Source organism: Phaseolus vulgaris, chromosome 9 (genome assembly GCF_051622355.1).
Source record: "Phaseolus vulgaris cultivar YP4 chromosome 9, ASM5162235v1, whole genome shotgun sequence".
Classification (NCBI taxonomy): Eukaryota; Viridiplantae; Streptophyta; class Magnoliopsida; order Fabales; family Fabaceae; genus Phaseolus; species Phaseolus vulgaris.
In genome coordinates, this window is record NC_143506.1 from 22,940,196 (window position 1) to 22,959,493 (window position 19,298).

Sequence of the window (19,298 nt, forward strand, 5' to 3'; positions counted from 1 at the left end):
AGAACGCACGCGAGGGAAAAAAAAGTTTGAAGAATTCAGAGATTACCAGCACGACAGCGAATTATGTATCAAATAAATCAACATTGCTCAAACCCCAACATCCACACACGTACAATTTCTATAAAGAGTATTTTTTTCAAAAAGATAATAAACAAAATATGAGGTAAAATAGGAAAAAGTTGAGTCCGAATACTAGAGCCCCATAGAACTTGGTAGAAGCAGGTGATGGCCCAGGCCCAAACTCGTAATTCTATTAGGCAATTTCTTCCTACACCATATCAATTACAACATGCACTCAATCCACTATTGAAAATGATAAAAATATCCTTACAAGAAATGACGAAAATAACCTTACAAGAAAAGGGTGTAAATAAAAATAACTTTCAGAATCTTTTATCCAAAAATATTTCGGATTTTAATATCCGAAACACAATTTTAAATACTGGAAATTTTTATCTGGAATACATTTTTAATTTTATATATCAGATTTTTTTGTTCAGAATGTATTTTTTTTTTTTTGAATTTTATTTACTATTTCAGATTTTCAAATCCGAAATAATAATAGTTTTAAAATTTTATAAAAATGATAGGGTGAGGTCAAAATTGATATGGTGCGGAAGAAATTATTGTCTCCTTATGGGCAATTCCTTCCGGCGCCTCATAGAGCATATAAAATGACAATTTTACCTTTTTTTTTTATGGATACTCCGCTTCCATTTTTTCAGATTCATCCCTTCAAATTATAAAACTTGAAATACAAAATTTTATTTCTAAAGTTATAAAATTCGGGATGTATTTTTGAATCAAGAAAATATTTTTTGAATTCAAAAATTCAGAATACGTATTTCGAATTCCAGAATTTTAAATGTATATTTGAATTTAAAAAATATCTTCTAAACTCTAAAATTTAAAATATAAAATTATATTTCAAATTATAGAATTTAGGAAAATACATTCTAAACTCAATAATTGATAAAATATTTTTTTTTCCAAATTTCACAGAAGATGTATACAATTCATAAATATGAAAAAACAAAACACTGTACATTTTGCTGCTCAAGGGTAGTTTTGGAATTAAAATTGTTATAGAGGTGCAAGAACAAACTTGGAGGTGGAGGAAGAAATTGGCCTCCTTATGACATTTTGCCTAGTTATGTAACAGACAAAGCTCATATAGGTAAAACATAATATTTAAATATAAGATTCAAAAGTTAAAAAATAAATACTTATAACCTTGACGATTTAGAAATTAGAACTCAAAATAGCAAGGAAAAGAAATTAATTGTGTATAAGTCAGGTTGATTAACTAAATTAATGCAAACAAATTATTAAAACGAGATTATTACGAAATATTAAATCAAAGTAGGTTTTATTTTTAGCATCCCATCCAAATCTTTATATCATCTGGTGATTTTCAATCTTACCTAACATGTTTTGAAACTGAAAAGTAAACTAGAGATTCAAACATGGCCTGAAAAACTTGCAAATAATTCACACTTTTTACAAAAATAAATAAATACAGTCCCCTGGACTTTGTGAATCTATGTAGCGGCTTATTTGAAAATAAAATGCAATAAATACCATAATATGTTTAAAATAATAAATAGCCTGGGTGTCTTTTGGTGACATGGAAAGTCCAACACTTGTTGTATAAAAGCAAGAAAATACTTGAATTGAAAAAAAAAAAATAGAATTCATGACTTTCTATTTCTCTCTCTTTATTTTGTACTTTGTGAATCAATGACCATGAGGTTTTCAATCCTTCTGGTTAACCTTGATTTGAATTAATTATAATTGATTTTCTTTCCAAATCTTTATTCCATTACGTTGGTTTAATGGTCGAATATTATTAAGAGGTTTTTTATAATCTAAATCTTACAATTAAAATTTTAAGTTTAGATTGTTATAACGCTTAAAACATTTTAGAGTGAAGGTGAATCTAGATGTTTTTTATTTTAAAATATATATATATATATATATATATATATATATATATTTCTTTAGAAAGGAGAAAATACCTGGATTTTAGTGGAAAATAACTAAAAGTTTTTATAATATGTAATTGATGTGACTAAAAAAATAAAAAATAATTGTTATAAAATGAATTACTAATTTGTCTTTGATTGTATTTATTGAGGATGAGTATAAAATAAATTTGAGAAATGGATAGTGTTGAAGTAATTTGTTTATGTAATTAAAAAATAAGATAATTTTATTTAATTTTTTAATTATATATATATATAAATAAATAAATAATTGGTAACTAATTGTTTCCTCTATCTTTTCGCATAAAACATAAGGCATCAATCAATAATCCTCTTATTCCTATATTTATCATAGTTGTCATCTTATTTTGAATTACTTGTCATGCAATTTTTTTTATAAAGGGTACTCTCCAAAAGAAATTGAATAACTCAAAATCTTCCCCTTTAAAATTATTCTGCAAAATCTGACTTTTCATCTCTCCATACACATCTATTTTGTCTTTCTTTATGTATAAAATTTCATTGAACCTCTTACATAAACATGGATACTCATAGCTCCCTATTTTTTCTTTCTTCCTATTTTAGTTTTCAAATCATATAGTGGTGTCTCTCTTATCCATTTATCCTCCCATAATTTTATCTTTGTATTTAATCCTACTTTTCAAATAACATTATCATCAAATCAATTGTCTTTTTTCTCTTCCCCCATAAATCTCATGAAAGGTACCACCAAGATTCATGTTTTGGTCTAAGACTCTCATTCAACTTTCTCCATGATTTATACTTTGATTCTAATATGTGCTTCATAAACCCTGAGTGTTCACTCTAAGTCTCCACTTCCACTTAGTCAATAATGTAGTATTGAAATATTTTATGTCTTTGAGTCCTAACATTCCCTCATACTTTAATTTACAAAAATATTTTTTCTATTTAATCCAAGTTATCTTTCTATCCTCTGACCCCCAAAACACAAGAAATTAGAGTGTATTTTTTTAATCTCTTTAACAGACACATGTTTATACTTTAAAGAAGGATAGACATGACAAAAGTATAACCACAATAACAAATTCTATTAAGCATACTCAATTCGCAAATGACCAAAAAACTACCTTTTCACCTAAATAATTTCTTCTTAGTTTTGTTCACATCATGTTACCAAAAGTTTTGTTCCCTATGATTTCCCCTAGACATTCCTAGGTAGATGAATGAAACTTTCATTAAGCTACAATTTAGGACCTCCTGAGTACCTTTCTTTCATCATTCTCTATACACAAACATCGAATCTTACTCTTGTGGAAATTTAGCCAAATATATGATGTCAGTTCAAAGCATCTAAGTATACTTTTTACAACAAATACATTCTGAATATTTGTGTCACACAAATAGTGTGTCATCACCAAATTATAACATATTGACTTTTGTCTTATTTTTTTCCTACCTTCAGACCTTATAATATTTTTTTTTTCCAAAATAGCTTATATTACCATCCCAACCAACCATTCCCAATTACTAAAAATAGAAAATGTGTCAATGGGTCAATCTGGCTCAATCCTTTTGTTGGCTTGAAGTCTTGTGTTGAGTTACCATTGACCAAAATCAATATAGTGGGTGATTTCAAACATGCTTGTATCCATCTAACCCTCAAACTACAAAATCCTAATCTATCCAAGATGTAACAAATAAAATTTCATTTGACTAAATCATACTTTTTCATTGTTCACCTTGACTGTTAAACATTTCTGCCATTTTCATTTAACCTCTCCCACCATTTTATTGACCACCAATATGTTATCTATCAATTGTTTTTTAATAAATGTCCAATAAGCATTATCTATGATATTAGGAAAAACACTCTTTAAAATAAACACTTTGAATATAATATATATATATATATATATATATATCAGTAAATACATTGTTCATGAGATTTTCCAGTTATAGATAAAAGAGTTATGAAAGGCATGTTAAAACTGAATTCATTTTAGAAGTAGTTAACAAGTTGAAACACCTCATGTTATGATCAGTGTTAATCGGTAACTTAAACTGTGTTAATCTTAATAAGGATTCACATGGACATGGATAGGTGACTTTGAAGTAGCTTCACAGTAAGACCTGGCTATAGGTTTTTAAGGATGATGAAAATATTAAATTTTTTGAATATTTTTGGTTCGTAAAAGCTACTCCCAATGTTATGACCCTAGCATGGAAGGTTATGTTAGGAAAAATACCTACAAGGGTCAATTTTGATAGGATAGAGGTTAATTTAGAAACATTATGTGTGAGTTTTTCTCACAAGAAGTAGAAATTGTGAATCACTTATTTTGGGTTGTGACATTACTCTGGCATTCTAGATATCATGTCTTAGGTGGGTAGGATATCAGGTTCTCCAAGACAACAATATCTTTAATCATTTTGAGCAATTTTACTTGTTTTAATGAAACAAAAAGCAAAAGTTGTTTGAGAAGGTCATGTGTATTGCAATAGTATGACACATATGAGAATATAGGAACTGTGTAGTTTTTAAACAAAACCCAACTTAAAACTTGGTTTTGGTTGAAATATAAAATTATAGCATTTTCTTATTCCTTCTCTGATTGGTCTCTTAATCCAATCTTATGCTTAAAATATCTTAAATAATTCTTTCTTCTTCATTGTTATATATGGATTTCCCTTTTATCTGGCATTTTAAACTGATCATGTTACAAGTATATGGACTTCCTTATTGGCTGGGAAGGTGTTTGATTTTTTGTTTTGATGAAACATGGTATGATTGGATCAATTATAACAGTAGGCGCATGACTACCACATAGACAAATGTACAACTCCAATGTCTAGAGTTGGAGATTTGTTTTTTTCAAACCCTTTGGTTGCAACTACAAAGTGGCGAAGGAAACCATATTGTTGGAGATCCCACATCGACTAGAGATTAGAGCCTTTCATTGTATATAAGTGGGTGCAAACCTCAACCCTATGAGTCGGTTTTATGGGGTTGAGTTAGGACAACAATTTGGACATCATAACAACAAGAATGGCAAAGGGAAAAGATTATGCAGATAGCTAGAATTATGTGGGGAGGACAACTTTTTTTATGTCAAAGATTGTCAGTTTTGATTGAATCAATGATGCACCTTTCATGGTAAAAAGGGTAATCAAAATATAACAATGCATATCACTTTGGGGCATTTTTTTACAAGGTGAATAGCCCAATCATCTTTTAATTTACATACACAATAGATTTTTTCTGTTACGTAATGATTATAGGACTCTTAACCTTCTGTTTCACACAATTCATGTATAAAAATAAATGAATGAATACACATTAAGAACAACGTTTATCAGTTGTAATTTGAATAACAAATATACGTTTTAATCATTGTTTTTAAAGGTTCTGTTTATAAGATTTTATATTATGCCCAGTGGTAATAATTCTTTTTTAATGTCCAAGGTAAATATCTCGAACTTTTTTTTATAAAGATCGAAACATTTCTAACATACTTTCAATTTATTTATTTTATTTTTTGCTTGATAAATAAAATTGTTTTGATCTCCGAGTACTTCTTAATAAAATTAATAGGACATGCATGCATGACCTTTACTACTCTAGCGCTACCTTAACTTGGGAGAAATCACATCATGAGAAACTTCTTTTCAATTTTATTATTTGAAAAAACTTAAATAGCAGATTTCAAGGTCCCTTTATTTCATTATATATATATATATATATATATATATATATATATATATATTCTTCCACAAATAATGCTTTGAAGCAAGCTTTAATTAGATTTAAAAACATTGTCATTAGGAGTCTGAATCCATATCGTACGTTAAATTTGGGGATTTGATGATCATTGTAAAGACTCAATCGCCTTCATATTCTTCTTTTTTCTGGATAGAGACCTAACAAACTGTTTCAGCATAAGCTATCGAAAAATGAAAAGCTTAAATCCAGTTTGCAAGTTACAATATTACTGGTTTGCTGTTGAGTTTTAATGAAAGAGCAGCAAGACATTTAAGTACAGTTCTGAAATGATCTAAACGATGTAAAAGTAGTAAACACAACCACATATATGTTGTGGTTTTAGAAAGGGTGAAAATGGATGGAAAGGAGTGAAAATTGACAATGAATGAAACATGCATAATTTCCTAGATACACTGTCAATTTATACTCATTCCTCTCTACTTATTCCCTCTTCATCTCTAGTCTCTAGCTACCATAAAAATATACATGTGAACATTATGTTGGCACTGTATTCTACCAGAAGAAGCTACTAAGTTCAGAAGGAGAATGTGAGTCTTCAAGTTCATTTGATGGCGAGTGCACATGTCTCCCTTCATATGTGGTTATCACCATCCTTGGATCCTCCGCCAACCGCTCCACGCGTTTCTTCACTCGACAGTTATCTTGGGTGCAACGGTAGTAGCTTCTACATGCAGTGTACACAACACATCATCAGAAAACTCTACTTCACCATTGTAATAACTTTGACACAATAAACATTTCAGACAATATTTTTAAATTTGTCAATATATTTTTCTTTCTGTATTCATTTTAGAGCAAAATCCCCCTAATAGATAATTCACTCACTTTTTAAAAAGTTTCATAGTCTATCTGTAAAAGATATTGAATTCAGCATTCCTTCTTAAGTTTTTTCTAGTTCTGGCCCCACACTTATACACAGTCCCAGTTAACCTGCCTCCAACCTAGCTTTTTGGGTCTACTTCTCTGTCCTCCAGCGAAAAAGAAGTAAATAATTTCTGCAACATGTTGCATTATAAATAGATTTAGATCATTTACATAAATATGTTGGTGGCTAAAATGGAATATTTGAAAATGAAGCAATTTTGAAGGGTTGGTTCAAAATACATTTAATAATTGATTAGAGGAGTTAGGACAACTCTACTTACAACAAAATCTAGTTTCTCCTCACTTACTGGGAATTTATTCTCAAATAATCCTATATAATTAGGTTGGTATTTTGGGCAATTATTGTCAATTGCAAGAGTAATCAAGACAGAGAATTTGTATTGGTTCATGTAAATGTGCCTATGCTGGTACCACTTGCACCTGTTACAAGGTCATATATAGACACTTTTTTCTGACAAAAAAAGGCAGAGAATAAATAGGTACTCACCACTAGGTTAATCCTTTAATTACAATTTTCATAGACTGCAGTTTTGAACCTAAGATCGCCATAAGGTCACAGAAGCCCACATAACCATCAAAGCTAGATGCATCGCAATGGCTTTCTTTTTTGAAATACGTGAAACTTTGGAAGTTCATAGAATTAGTTCCCAGAAAACAGCACTCTCTTATGGAGAGATGTTTGCTACAGTTAACAAAATTTTCAACCTCCCAGTTTCAAACACCATGATTAAAAATGATAACCACAGTATGACTAAAGAATAGTTTTGTTGTAATTAATTACCCCGTCGAATTTTGTCCACATAATTGACCGTCAAACCATTGTTGAGCAAATATTGATGATAAAATCAGCAACCAAATATCAACATTGCTTTTTTTAACAGTAAAAAGGCACAACAATCCTCTCTATTTGTATATTTTATGTTTCTAAAAAGCAAAACATCCATTTATAGACATGAACATCCTATAAAGATTTCTGTGTAGGAAAACCTTGGCACAGACCTGGGAAGCAATGCCGTAGAGGAAAAAAAATAGCTGTGTTTTTGTTCTTAAACTCATAGCATAACATCTGAGTTATTTAGTTCTAACATTCTCAATTTTACATCCTCTTTTACTAAAAATAAATAAATAAACGCTTGCATTTTCGCCCCATAAGACATAAAGTGATATCTATCTAGCTTTAATGTGATTAATGATTATAATCAAACCCTCATTATTAACCCAAATTAAACCTTCCCTAAACTCAGTATGGTGAACCAAATATTGAATTCTGAAAAAAGTATGAAACAATAATGAGAGGAGTGGAGAGAGATTGAAGAGCGAGAAGATGTGGAATTTAAAAAGAAATATACTTTGAATTCACCTTTTGTTGATGTATATGCAGTCACTTTTTAGTAATAAAGACAAAGAGAAAAGAGAGAAAATTTTGAATTAGGAAGTATACCTTGGGTGCTGAGTATTCTTTACCACTTTCTGTCCGTACTTTCTCCACTTGTAGCCATCATCCAACACATCCACTTCGCTCATAGTCTTGAAGCAAAACCTTGGCTCCCGCACCTTTCTTCTTCCCTTCATTTTCTTCATCTTCATGGCGGAAACCCCTAGATGACGATTATCATCTCCCATTCTTTTGCTCATCAAGCAATCGCTCACTTCTTCCCATGCCCTAAATTCATGTCATCATATGCAATCATACATGAGATCTTTTTTTATAAGCAAAATCATATCACTAATAACTAAAAGGTCTTAGATTTAAGCACATAGTGTGTCCAAATAAAGACCGAACCCGAAGTTGTACAAAGCTAAAAGAACATCATAAACCATACATGAGACCTGTACCTTAATCATCAATCTTATCATAAAGATCAATAAATACAAAAGGCATTTCAATTCTCTCCCGTGGTGGAAAATGAGAATAAGTCTTGTTAGATAGAAAAACAAAAGAAAGAAAACATAAGGGACGGGTCATACAATCAATTATATAAAACCAAAACTGCTAGCATGCATGGTGAGGTGCGAAAATTTAAGTAAGTTAATTTTCTCACCATGGATTCACTCTCGATCTGTTCAAGGAAAGGAGTTGTCCTCCTCCTCCTACCAAACTTGAAGTGAGATCTTCTCGTGGTCTCTGAACAGCGGTTGAAAATAGGGTTTCAGCAAAATTGGGTGCAGAAGAAGCAGGTTCAGATGAAAGTGAAGGAACTACTGCACTGATGGATTTCAAAGATTGATGGCAACCCAAAGGAGGGAAGGCCTGGTTTGATGGGAAAGGAATATTGAACCCCATCTGCGTAGGGATCTGATCTTGCTCTTCAAACAAGCTATGGTTAAGACTGGTTTGAGACGTTGTTGACATCATTATACCTTGTTATCTTTCTTTCTCGTTTCCCTTCTCCACCCTTCGTGATCCAACAGCACTCTAGCTATCCCCTTTTACCGAAACCCAGAGAAGATCATAACATATAATAGTAGTAACAGAAGAAAACAAAAGTGACTAGTTCCCTTTACAGAAACGAAAGAGGGTTCTCTCAGTTTGGCGACGAGGTTACACCATGATCTGGAAGTGTATCTTATAACATCGTAGCTCAACCAACTTTCCCTTTTCTTTTTGGCTCTTTTTACTTTAATTTCTTCAAAGGATATATGTCAATTTCTAAAACAATTCTTTCTTTCACATCTCGTGTGAAGATTCATTAACCATCTAAATTGAAAAAGGGAAATAAGAAAATATAAATAGAATAAGAAATAAAGGTGGGGTAGGACAGAATGTTGAAAAGAGGTAGTGGGAGAATATGCAAAAGGTGAGACTATAGTAACAATTCAACCTGACCTTGCGGTTTGCTTCAAATGATAATGCTACTGTTTGTCCTATAAAGCTTGCAAATTCCATGTCCTTCGTGGTTAGTGGAACTTCACTGTGGCATAGAAGTCAACAATACAAGACAAAGCAAAAAGAAAAATGCATCAAGCTTAAGCTTTATTACACCCTAATTTTCATACGAACTTGTTTAAAATCATATTCTGATATTTTTTAAGTTTTCTCCTTTTCCTTATAAGTATATATACACTCCCAAGGATGTGATTATTTCCCCCAAAATTATGAAACTTTCATGCAACAACCCCATCACTGTAGATAATAATTATAATATGGGCAAAAGCGAAACCTGTTGAGTGCACAATAATAGAAGGAGAAATACATAATGAAGTGGGAGTGAAAATTATGATTCGGCAATTCACCATTGATTCCCTCAAAAGAAAGTAAAAAAAGAGAGGGTAGTAGGGTTATTTTTTTTATCTTTCATGATACACATGATCTCTTTCGGGGCACCATATATTTTAAAAGAAATATCAGAGGACAATGATGATGAATCTTTGGTGCAAATCTATCACACACTCTCTGCATCGACGGGGAAGATATCATTATGATGGGTGAAAGAGGCCCTATTTGACTTTTTTTGCAGCAAAAAAGCTAATTGCCTTTCTCATGTGCCTTTTCTTATATTTAACTTTCTAAAAACACGAACTAACCCATATCCACCTACCTTTTCCCTCAAATTCCTCCACAGCAACCTTATAGTATTCATACAATCTCTTCAATTAATTGTGTAACATTCATCATTAACTTCACCTTTTCTATGTCTAATTACGTGGACCAATGTGGCAATTGAAAGCATAGTTTTCTCTAACCGCTTCAAAATTTACCCATAATTCAATAATTATGTGCTCTTTTTGTACTTTATCTAGTTGCTTAACTAAGCATTAAATGATGAACTTCATTTGTAGAAATTAATGAATGAAGTAAAAAAGTAGCTGTTGAGCAACAGTGAAAGATTATTAATTATATGATTGACGCAATCCTTTGAAAAAATTATTCTATGTGTTCATTTAGAGAGTGAAAAAAAATAGTAATCCTAAATTTGTTTTATTTGTCACTAGTATTGCTAGATAACCACCTGATTCTGCGGTGGGGGTGGAAGATACATTCTAGAAGAAACAATATTTTCCCAGTTACTTTTTATCTTAAGTTTACCATTATTTTTCATATGATAGTTAATTATGTGGCTTATTTTATTAATATTTTGGTGTGATGATTTTATTTATCTGTAACAGTATTTACCTAAATTGCCATTAAAAGCTATATTAATTTATTTAATTAAGTATTTTGAATGAAGTATTAGCATATAATGGGGATGTTAATAAATAAAAGGAAAAAGGAAAAAGAAAAGAAAACGTGAAACGGAAAGAAGGTGGCTGTTGAAACGGGTCACCCTTTCGTCAGTTGTGATATCACACCAAAATACATGGCTACTTGCACCACTGTAAACGACCAATGAGGTAATTACTGGTTTCAAAGAATGGCTCAAGAAACAATGAATCTGTCAAGATAGTAGTTCGTGTCGTGTCCAACGGATATAGGCGCCGACTTAGCTTATTTAGCTCTGTTTTTTTTAGGGTAAAAAAAACATTGGAGTGAATGGAATTTTTTATGTTGTCCAACTATTTTTTTCTAAAGTTAGAAAATTTAAACAATTAAATGCTATTTTAAAATTTGTATGACTTAAATCATGTTACTAATATATATTTAAGGATTAAAGTCATACAGAATGATTAAATTTTAATATTTATTTAACATATTAGAAATTTATTTTGAATTTCTTTAGTTTAAGAAACTCGTGTAGAAAAATATTGAATTTTTCTGGACTAAAATATTGTTTTTTTATTATATCTGATGACAAATGAGATTAATTATGTTTTATTTTAACAAAACATGATAGGGAAAATATATCGTGAAATAAATAAAAAAGTAAGGATACGAAATTATGAGAAATCAAAACAAAATACTCATGATATCAAAATCAAACAAAATTTGATTTTCCAACAAAATCAAGTTAGCTACGCACAAACATTTTCTTCTTTATAAATAAATATGTGATGTTTAGAGTATAATAGACGGGGAGAGTTTCATTCATTTATTTAAGTTCCACAATGTTAAAATGATGCATAACTTCAAAAGCATAATTTGAATCGCACTATAAAATATGTTGTTTGTTCTCAAACTTTTACTAAATTTTTCTTTTACATCCAAAGAAAATATTTTAGTATTTTTTATCTAATATCTTTTTAATATATATCAATAAATTTTAGATTATATTGTGTAGTGATAGAATTAATGGATGGTGTGATGATAACTGTATGATCATCCGGGAAATTGTATTTCAGTAAGGAATTCAATAAAAAAAAATATTTGTAAACTATACTTAATCTTATAATATGACGTTAATGACTGTTTTAAACAAATAAGGCATTGAAAACACATATTACTAAAGAAAAAAGTATGTGTACTTATCCGGTCATAATGTTTGATTATGTGACAAATCATGCAACTATCAAAGTGAATGCTACATGATCAATTAACATTGTAATTGACAATAAAGACTAAAAGCAGCAAACTGAGACAAATACATGGATCATAAGCGTTTCAAAAGTTGTTTATAGTCTAAAATTAAAATTTATAAAAGAAAAGTAAATATAAAATTCATAATTAATCCAAAAAAAAATTGAGAGAATATTATGGTGATATTTTTAAAATTGCACTATATAACGTAAAAAGTCACATTACTTTTGAAGTTTATATGAATGTTTCTTTACAATTTACGTTTAGAATGAAATTTGATGAAGCGGCGTTCACTATATGTGTAATCGGTGGTCGTCGATGTTGGTTATTTTTTTGGGTAGGGTTTTCTCACTTTAAGGTTGTTCTGCTCCAACCATAAAGGAGAGTTTCGATTGTGGATGATATAGGAAGTCCACTTCTGGTTACTGTATATGGGTTGGGATACTCCTGAAGTATCCCTTTAATTTTATTTATTCATTGCTGATAAAAAAAAAAGATTAGGATGAAATTTTGAATTATAAAATTTAGGTTTTTTTATTTAATATAAATCTCTTTTCATCATTTTGACTTGAAATTAAAAGTTACATATTCCTTGGATACTAGTCTCAGTATTAACTTCTGTTTTAGCTTCAGGTTGAAGAAATATGTATCCTTAACAATTTATATTATAAAAAATTTATTAAATAGAAACTGATTTAAGGATAAAAAAGCTACAATCAGACTAATCTATAAACTGTTATAGAAATTGAGATTGTTAACATTCAGATTATGTTTTATTATCACAAAATACGTTTTTTTTTTTTTCTGAGGAACAATAAAATATAAATAAATGAATAGAGCATTGGGATGCCAAACCTACAAGTACAACAAACAAATATATAGGGATATAATAACAGAATATTATAAAGAAGCTAAATCCTCATTCCAAAACATATATAACCAAAAGAGATTATAATGGCTACCTCAGAAAAGATACAACCTTTCATATGGTATTTTCGTATATTTTAGTAACATCATCCAAACAAACAAAAAATGTATATGCCTTTATATTATATTGGAAATTATTTTGAAAGAGTCTTTCCTTTTATATAATTTTTTCTCCCTCAAGTTTGACTTGCACATCTTTCCTTATAGGTGTAGGAACTAATTGAAGGGAAATAAGAAAAGGCAAAAGCTTATAGCAACTTATTTAACCCTAATTGTACAAAATTGCAAAACTGATCTTATTCATTTTGATTTACTCAATCATATATATATATATATATATATATATATATAATAAATTAATAAATTACAATTACGGTAAGCTATCAAATAGGAATACTAACAAACCTATAAACTGACCATTAATGCAATATAAGGGTAAAATAATTTAAGGGTAATAAAATCAGAATTAATAATAACAAAATCAGAATTAATAACAAACAATAGATACATCTATCCTTCCATAGTTTAGCCAACAATATCTCCTTCTTCCATTGCTGACTACCTTTAACTTTTTTTTCCTGATAGATACATGTATTCTTACAAGGCTAAGTTAATAATATGTTCTTCTCCCATTTCAATATGAACACCTAAAAAGATTCCACAAAAAATATCATTAGGCAAAGAATATATTACTTTGTTATTCTTCAGTTGTATGTTATATTCATCCAATTTCAAACTTGCAATCAAATTGTTACAATATTTATACAAAACAATATCTAATTTATGGATTGTAGATTTTCTAATCCATATAGTCAGACAGTCAATCTAATTTATGGATTGTAGGTTTTCTAAATATTGTTGTCAAAATATTTTGATCATATTGTGAAAAAAAAGGTTTTCTATAATGTATCGAATCCAACATCTATACATAGTGCACAAAATTCTACACCATTTTGGAGTCCTACAAATTATGTTTTGAATCTCTTTTGGGTACAATTACAATATAGTTTGAATGCATGATTTACAACAATTCTTTTTAGGATGATTAAAAACGATAATTGAAAACAATTCTAAAATCGTCCTGGTATGAGGTATCGTTAAAAATACATTTTTTACGACGGATGTCACCCTCATTGATTAAAATCATTTTAGCGACATTTTTTTTATAAACTCATCATTGAAAGTGGTAAGTTTACAACGCACAATGAAAATTTACCGTCATTAAACAAAAAAAATAACCTTTTAACGATCGTTATATACAAAATCATCAATAAAAGTGTATTTTTTTTTTGTTTAATGAAAACAATTTTTCATTGTTGATTGTAAATTTACCACTTATAATGACGGTCTAACCCAAAAGTTTCATAGTTGTGATCTTCTTTTTTGTTTTACTGAAATATTAGTGATTCCAGAAAAATCTCGAAGAGTCTTATAAACATCTAGAAATAAAGTATGTACCTATTTGTCCAAAATATCCATAAAACATCCTTAACTAAAAAAAAAAATATGAAGAACAATAAGTTCTTTAGAAACCAAATTACATTCTAATTGGTCATCTACCCTAAGATGTTACAAGTTCACAAAATATTTTGACCATGTTGTTGTGACATACTCCATTGCTTTTGAGTCTAACAATTATGAGTCATTGAAAAACTCCAACATTTTGAAAATTATTTCAATTAGTCCATAGGTAATTAGCACAATTATTATAGTTTATTAGTATATTGAAGTTTTACCCGAACTCAACCTCTAACAACTCCAGCTAGCACAATGGTTAATATCCATTGCATCACACATATTAGTCACTCTCATAACTTTCAGATTGTTTATTGCACTACATGTCAAAATAAGCGATATTAGATCAATCAATGAACATATTGAGGTGAGTGAACATATTTACTTTAAATATTTTGAGTTGCATCCAAAAATTAGTTTAATATGCTCTTGCACTTGACCTACCACTCAATATGTGCAAGTACTAAAATAGTAAGGTTCCACATGTTAGAATATATAATATTATGTAATGTAGACGTAATAATAAATGTTGAATGAAATTTTCTAAGCCGTCTACTATTCGTTTAAAGTAGTTAGGAGGCTTCTTATGTAAGGAGCAAAACCATGTAGCAATATGATATTGAACATATATAATTAGTAGTTGTCAATGACGCCTGTACCAAAAATCCATACATGTCTATTTTACAGTATTTCACATTGGTCGTCAGGTAACATGAAAGAAAAATGGTGACACGAAATCTCCCCAATCAAATATGTACTAAAATAAACATAAAATACAATGTACCAAAATTAAGTAAATTATATGAAATATTTTTTGTAAGTAACCTACTAATAAAAAATGAATAATCTTCCTAAATTGTCCAATTGGACAATTCAAGATTCAATACAATAATCATAAATATAACTTTGGCCACCATTTTTAATATAAACAAAATATATGTTTAAATTGAAGGTGTATTAAACAAGTTAATATTAAATCTCAAACGAAAAACTAAGAATCTTTCAATAAACAAATATAAATAAAGATATGAAAAAATATAACATAAATACCAACACTTTTTTTAGTCTCTAAAATAATATTTAATTTAGTCAATATAATAATTAATATTTTTTATTTATAAAATTGATTTCTATTTAATAATTTATTTAATAATTCTTTTAGGGAACATTTTTATTTACAACAAAATTACTAACTTTATTTTTATTAGTACTTATTTTCAGAGAAAAAAATTATACTATAAGTATATATACATTTAAAAAAATTATAGAAAATAAATATATGCCGTTACATTGTAAGTACAATATCTATTGGTGTAAACCTTTAACTTTATATGAATAATTTTTATAAAAACACTAATAACATAATTTCATTAATCTTATACTGATAAAAGTAACCCCAAGGCCTAGAAAATCTTCTTTCATTGACTTTTATTCCGGAATGATGATGACTTAAAAGTGTAAAAGTCATATATAACACTATATATAGGATTTCGATAAAATTTAAATGTAAAAAACAACATTTTTGTCTGAATATCAGAGAGTGTGGGTTAAATTGAAAAGATGAAAATAATACATACCAGACGTAAAGTTGACGGAAAGAATTAATTAAGATAAATATTAAAAAAAACAGAGAGAACGGCCAATCGGTTTATTTTTTTATTATAAGTTTTGAAGTTTTAACAGACCTTCAATTTAAAAACGAAAAATTAATGGCAATAAATAAAACTATATGAAAAATGAATATTTTTGAATTGCTTAAAAAGTATTAAATGTTTTATTTTCTATTTAGTATTTTTAATTGATGTAGAGAAGGTTAAAAATAATTGTGGAAGGAGAGGGAATTTGATGTGAAGATAGCGTGAGGGTTACGTGGCGATGATGTCATAAAGAGTAGGTAGCGTAAGTAGTAATAATATGATTAATATAATTGCATTTTCTATACTCTGTATCCCTTGTATATTGGTAAGTTAATACACATGTATGAATTTTAAATGATCGTGGCTTTTCCTTTTTGGGTTTAAGCCCTAAATGAGTTGTAGAAAGGGCATGCAGTGGCAAACATGCATCATTTCTTTATGCCACTGCTTATAGGCCATTATGCCTTTCGAACTACCACCTAATTCTTCAATTATTTTCTCTCTATATTTTGCACCGAACATAATAGAATATTGTTCATTAATTATATACTTGCCCAAAACTATATAATATCATCTTTCAACGCAAACTCATGCCATGTTCAAGAAAATAATTAGTTTTAGTTTCAACGAGAATAGTATGACCATATAATATGATATTATCTTTATATATATGTGTATTTTTAATATTTTTATTTTTCATATTTTTATCGACAAAACATGTGATGAGAATGAAGTTTAATGTTCAGGGGAAGTACAATATGGCGTACGTGTACGTACTTAAACATTATATGGTCAATGTAATTAATTTTCTCCTTTTATAATTAGTTTAAAGAAATGAATCAGTTCATTCCAACTTGTTTTACCTTGTCGGGACAACTTATAATTAGTTTTTCCTTAAAAAAATAAGCAAAGTCTATTTTATAATTAGTTTAAAACATTAACTTCTCCACTATAAAGTGAATCAACCTGTTTAAGAATTACAAGTGAAAAAGGACAACAAAATACAGTAAAATATTAAAAAAATATAATCTTTTTTGTGTGCAAGATTTGAGTTTGGAGAAGATTTGGATTTGGAGTTGTTTAACATCACAGAATCCAAATCAAATGAGTTAGAGAAACTCTCTGTATACTTGATATTTTTTCTAACATACTCTCTCATGTCTAGTACAATTACATTTTATTTCTTTTATCTGTTATGAATTTCTATCAGTCCACTATTAATTAGAGATTGATTTTGTTTATAATAGCGTAATTATCATTCATCCAATGGATTTTTCACATAGATATAAGTTCAATACAAGCTTTTCATTATATTATATACATCACTCACAACTATTAAAATTAATAATTTACTAGAAATATAAAATATAATTTAATATCAAAATAGAATTTACATCATAAAAAAATACACTATATGCAAAAGTTTAAGAAAACATATACGATAGAATAATTTCATCCTTACGCATTACAAGAAAACATCAATTTAATGTTATCTGAAAATGGATACAAAGTAAAGGACATCGATGCTAAAGTATGACTAGTGTGGGTCTTGCATCACTAAAAAAGTCTACATTCCATCAGTGGAAACTTTGTAATGGAAAACTACTAGTGTTAGCTCATGGAAAGTATTTATAAGCATCTGACCTTATAATGCTTAACATATTTGAATGTTAGGAATAAATTTAGAATGTTAATTTCTTTATAACATCAGTTCATAATGATAAGACATTTTTACAAATATGCGTGGAATCAATGTTTAGGAAACAATCTTAATAATTTTGTATGCTAGAAAAATATGAATGATATTTATATGTGCATCAATGTCAATCAACATGAAATGTTATATGTTTTTATTTATTGAAAATACAGACGAGTGACAAGGATTAACCATAATCTCAATTTTTTCAATTGAATCATCCAAATCTTTTACTTTGTTTTTATTTAATTTCTTACAAATTTATGATACAAACAACCTTTCAAACAAACTTTTACACATCTTTTTATATTTAATGAATATTATAGTTGAGATTTTAGAATTATTCCTTGTGGGTTCGATATTCGTCCTTAGGGACAATTAATTACTTTTGACTTGGTACACTTGTCGAATTAAAGAGTCATCAAGTTTTTGGCATCATTGTCGAGGAACCGTTTTAATTTTATAGTAAGAATTCCTAAATATTGTGAATATTTTAATTGTTTATTATTTTAAATTTTTTATTTTCATATTTGTTTTAAATTTTATAATTTCTAATTTTTTTTTGCTAGTTACTTCTTTTGTTAATCCTTTAGTGAGTTGTCTTATATGATATTAAGAGGATAGGTTTCTAAAGACCAATTGCAATTTGAATCAGAAATTGAAAAGGTAGCTTGGAAAAACAGGATTAAAAGGAGAAAAGAAAAGCAAGGAAAAATTAGAGAAGAATACTCAACCACTTCTACTCTTCATGTTGAAATTTATCAAGAAGAAAACAACATGGTTGAAGAGAAACCACCACAACCTAGAAGAACACTTGGTGATTATGCCATGCAGAAGGGCTCAAGGCATTTTTCTAGTATTGCAATACCTGCTACTACTAAGGCCTTGGAGATTAAACATGCATTCCTCAGTCTGAACAGTACCCATCAATTTAAAGCAATGGACCATGAGAATCCATTTACATATTTGTCTACATTTTATGAGTTGGTGGGAACAATGAGCTTTCAATCAGGTGATATTGAATCTATTTATTTGTGTTTTTTTCCTTTTTCCTTGACAGGAAAAGCTAAGGAATGACTCAAATCCTCAAATCAAAGTCTCACTAGTTTGAAAGATGTAAAGGAGAAATTTTTACAAAGATTTTTTCTATTATCCTGCTACATCAAAGCAAAGTCTAATATTTCTATGTTAAGACAATAATCATATGAAACTTTTTGTGAAGCATGGGAAAGGTTCAAAGTGATACTGAGAAAATGTCAAAATCATGGGTTTAAAGATATTGAAAAATTGAACATCTTTCATGATGGCGTCAAATCTTATACAAAAATGCTTCTAGAAGCTACAACTGGTTGTACAATGATGGTTGTTGATGTAGAATAGGCGACAAAGATTATTGAAGCATTGGCATCAACAAATTATTAAGTCCAACATGATAGACAAGTTGTTCAAAAGAAAGGGTTGTTGGAGTTTAATACTTTAGATGCAATTCTGGATCAGA

The 19,298-nt window shown here is 29.0% G+C and overlaps 1 protein-coding gene and 1 pseudogene across 2 annotated transcripts; both read right to left on the minus strand.

Moving 5' to 3' along the window:
- Nucleotides 1-6,002: 6,002 nt before the first annotated feature.
- Nucleotides 6,003-9,333, minus strand: LOC137822673 (WRKY transcription factor 28). Of its 2 annotated transcripts, XR_011082959.2 has the most exons (4): nt 8,676-9,290; nt 8,075-8,296; nt 6,574-6,743; nt 6,003-6,412 (listed from the first exon to the last, which is right to left on the minus strand). XR_011082959.2 is itself a non-coding variant. In XM_068627616.2 (3 exons), exons 1-3 carry the CDS (start codon nt 8,987-8,989, stop codon nt 6,241-6,243), a joined length of 708 nt encoding a protein of 235 aa, XP_068483717.1. In that variant the 5' UTR covers nt 8,990-9,333; the 3' UTR covers nt 6,003-6,240. The 2 variants fall into 2 exon arrangements, 1 of the variants encoding a protein (XP_068483717.1); XM_068627616.2 differs by lacking the exon at nt 6,574-6,743 and having other exon boundaries at nt 8,676-9,333.
- Nucleotides 9,334-18,965: 9,632 nt separating this feature from the next.
- Nucleotides 18,966-19,071, minus strand: LOC137823231 (small nucleolar RNA R71; annotated as a pseudogene).
- Between the last annotated feature and the right edge of the window lie 227 nt (nt 19,072-19,298).

What these genes read in the sequence shown, in the direction of transcription:
- LOC137822673 (XM_068627616.2), bottom strand. Translation starts at nt 8,989, where the DNA reads ATGATGTCAACAACGTCTCAAACCAGTCTTAACCATAGCTTGTTTGAA. An exon ending in AGATCGAGAGTGAATCCATG is followed by an intron (nt 8,297 to 8,675) that starts GTGAGAAAATTA and finishes ACATGAATTTAG; the next exon opens with GGCATGGGAAGAAGTGAGCG. An exon ending in AAGAATACTCAGCACCCAAG is followed by an intron (nt 6,413 to 8,074) that starts GTATACTTCCTA and finishes CACTGCATGTAG; the next exon opens with AAGCTACTACCGTTGCACCC.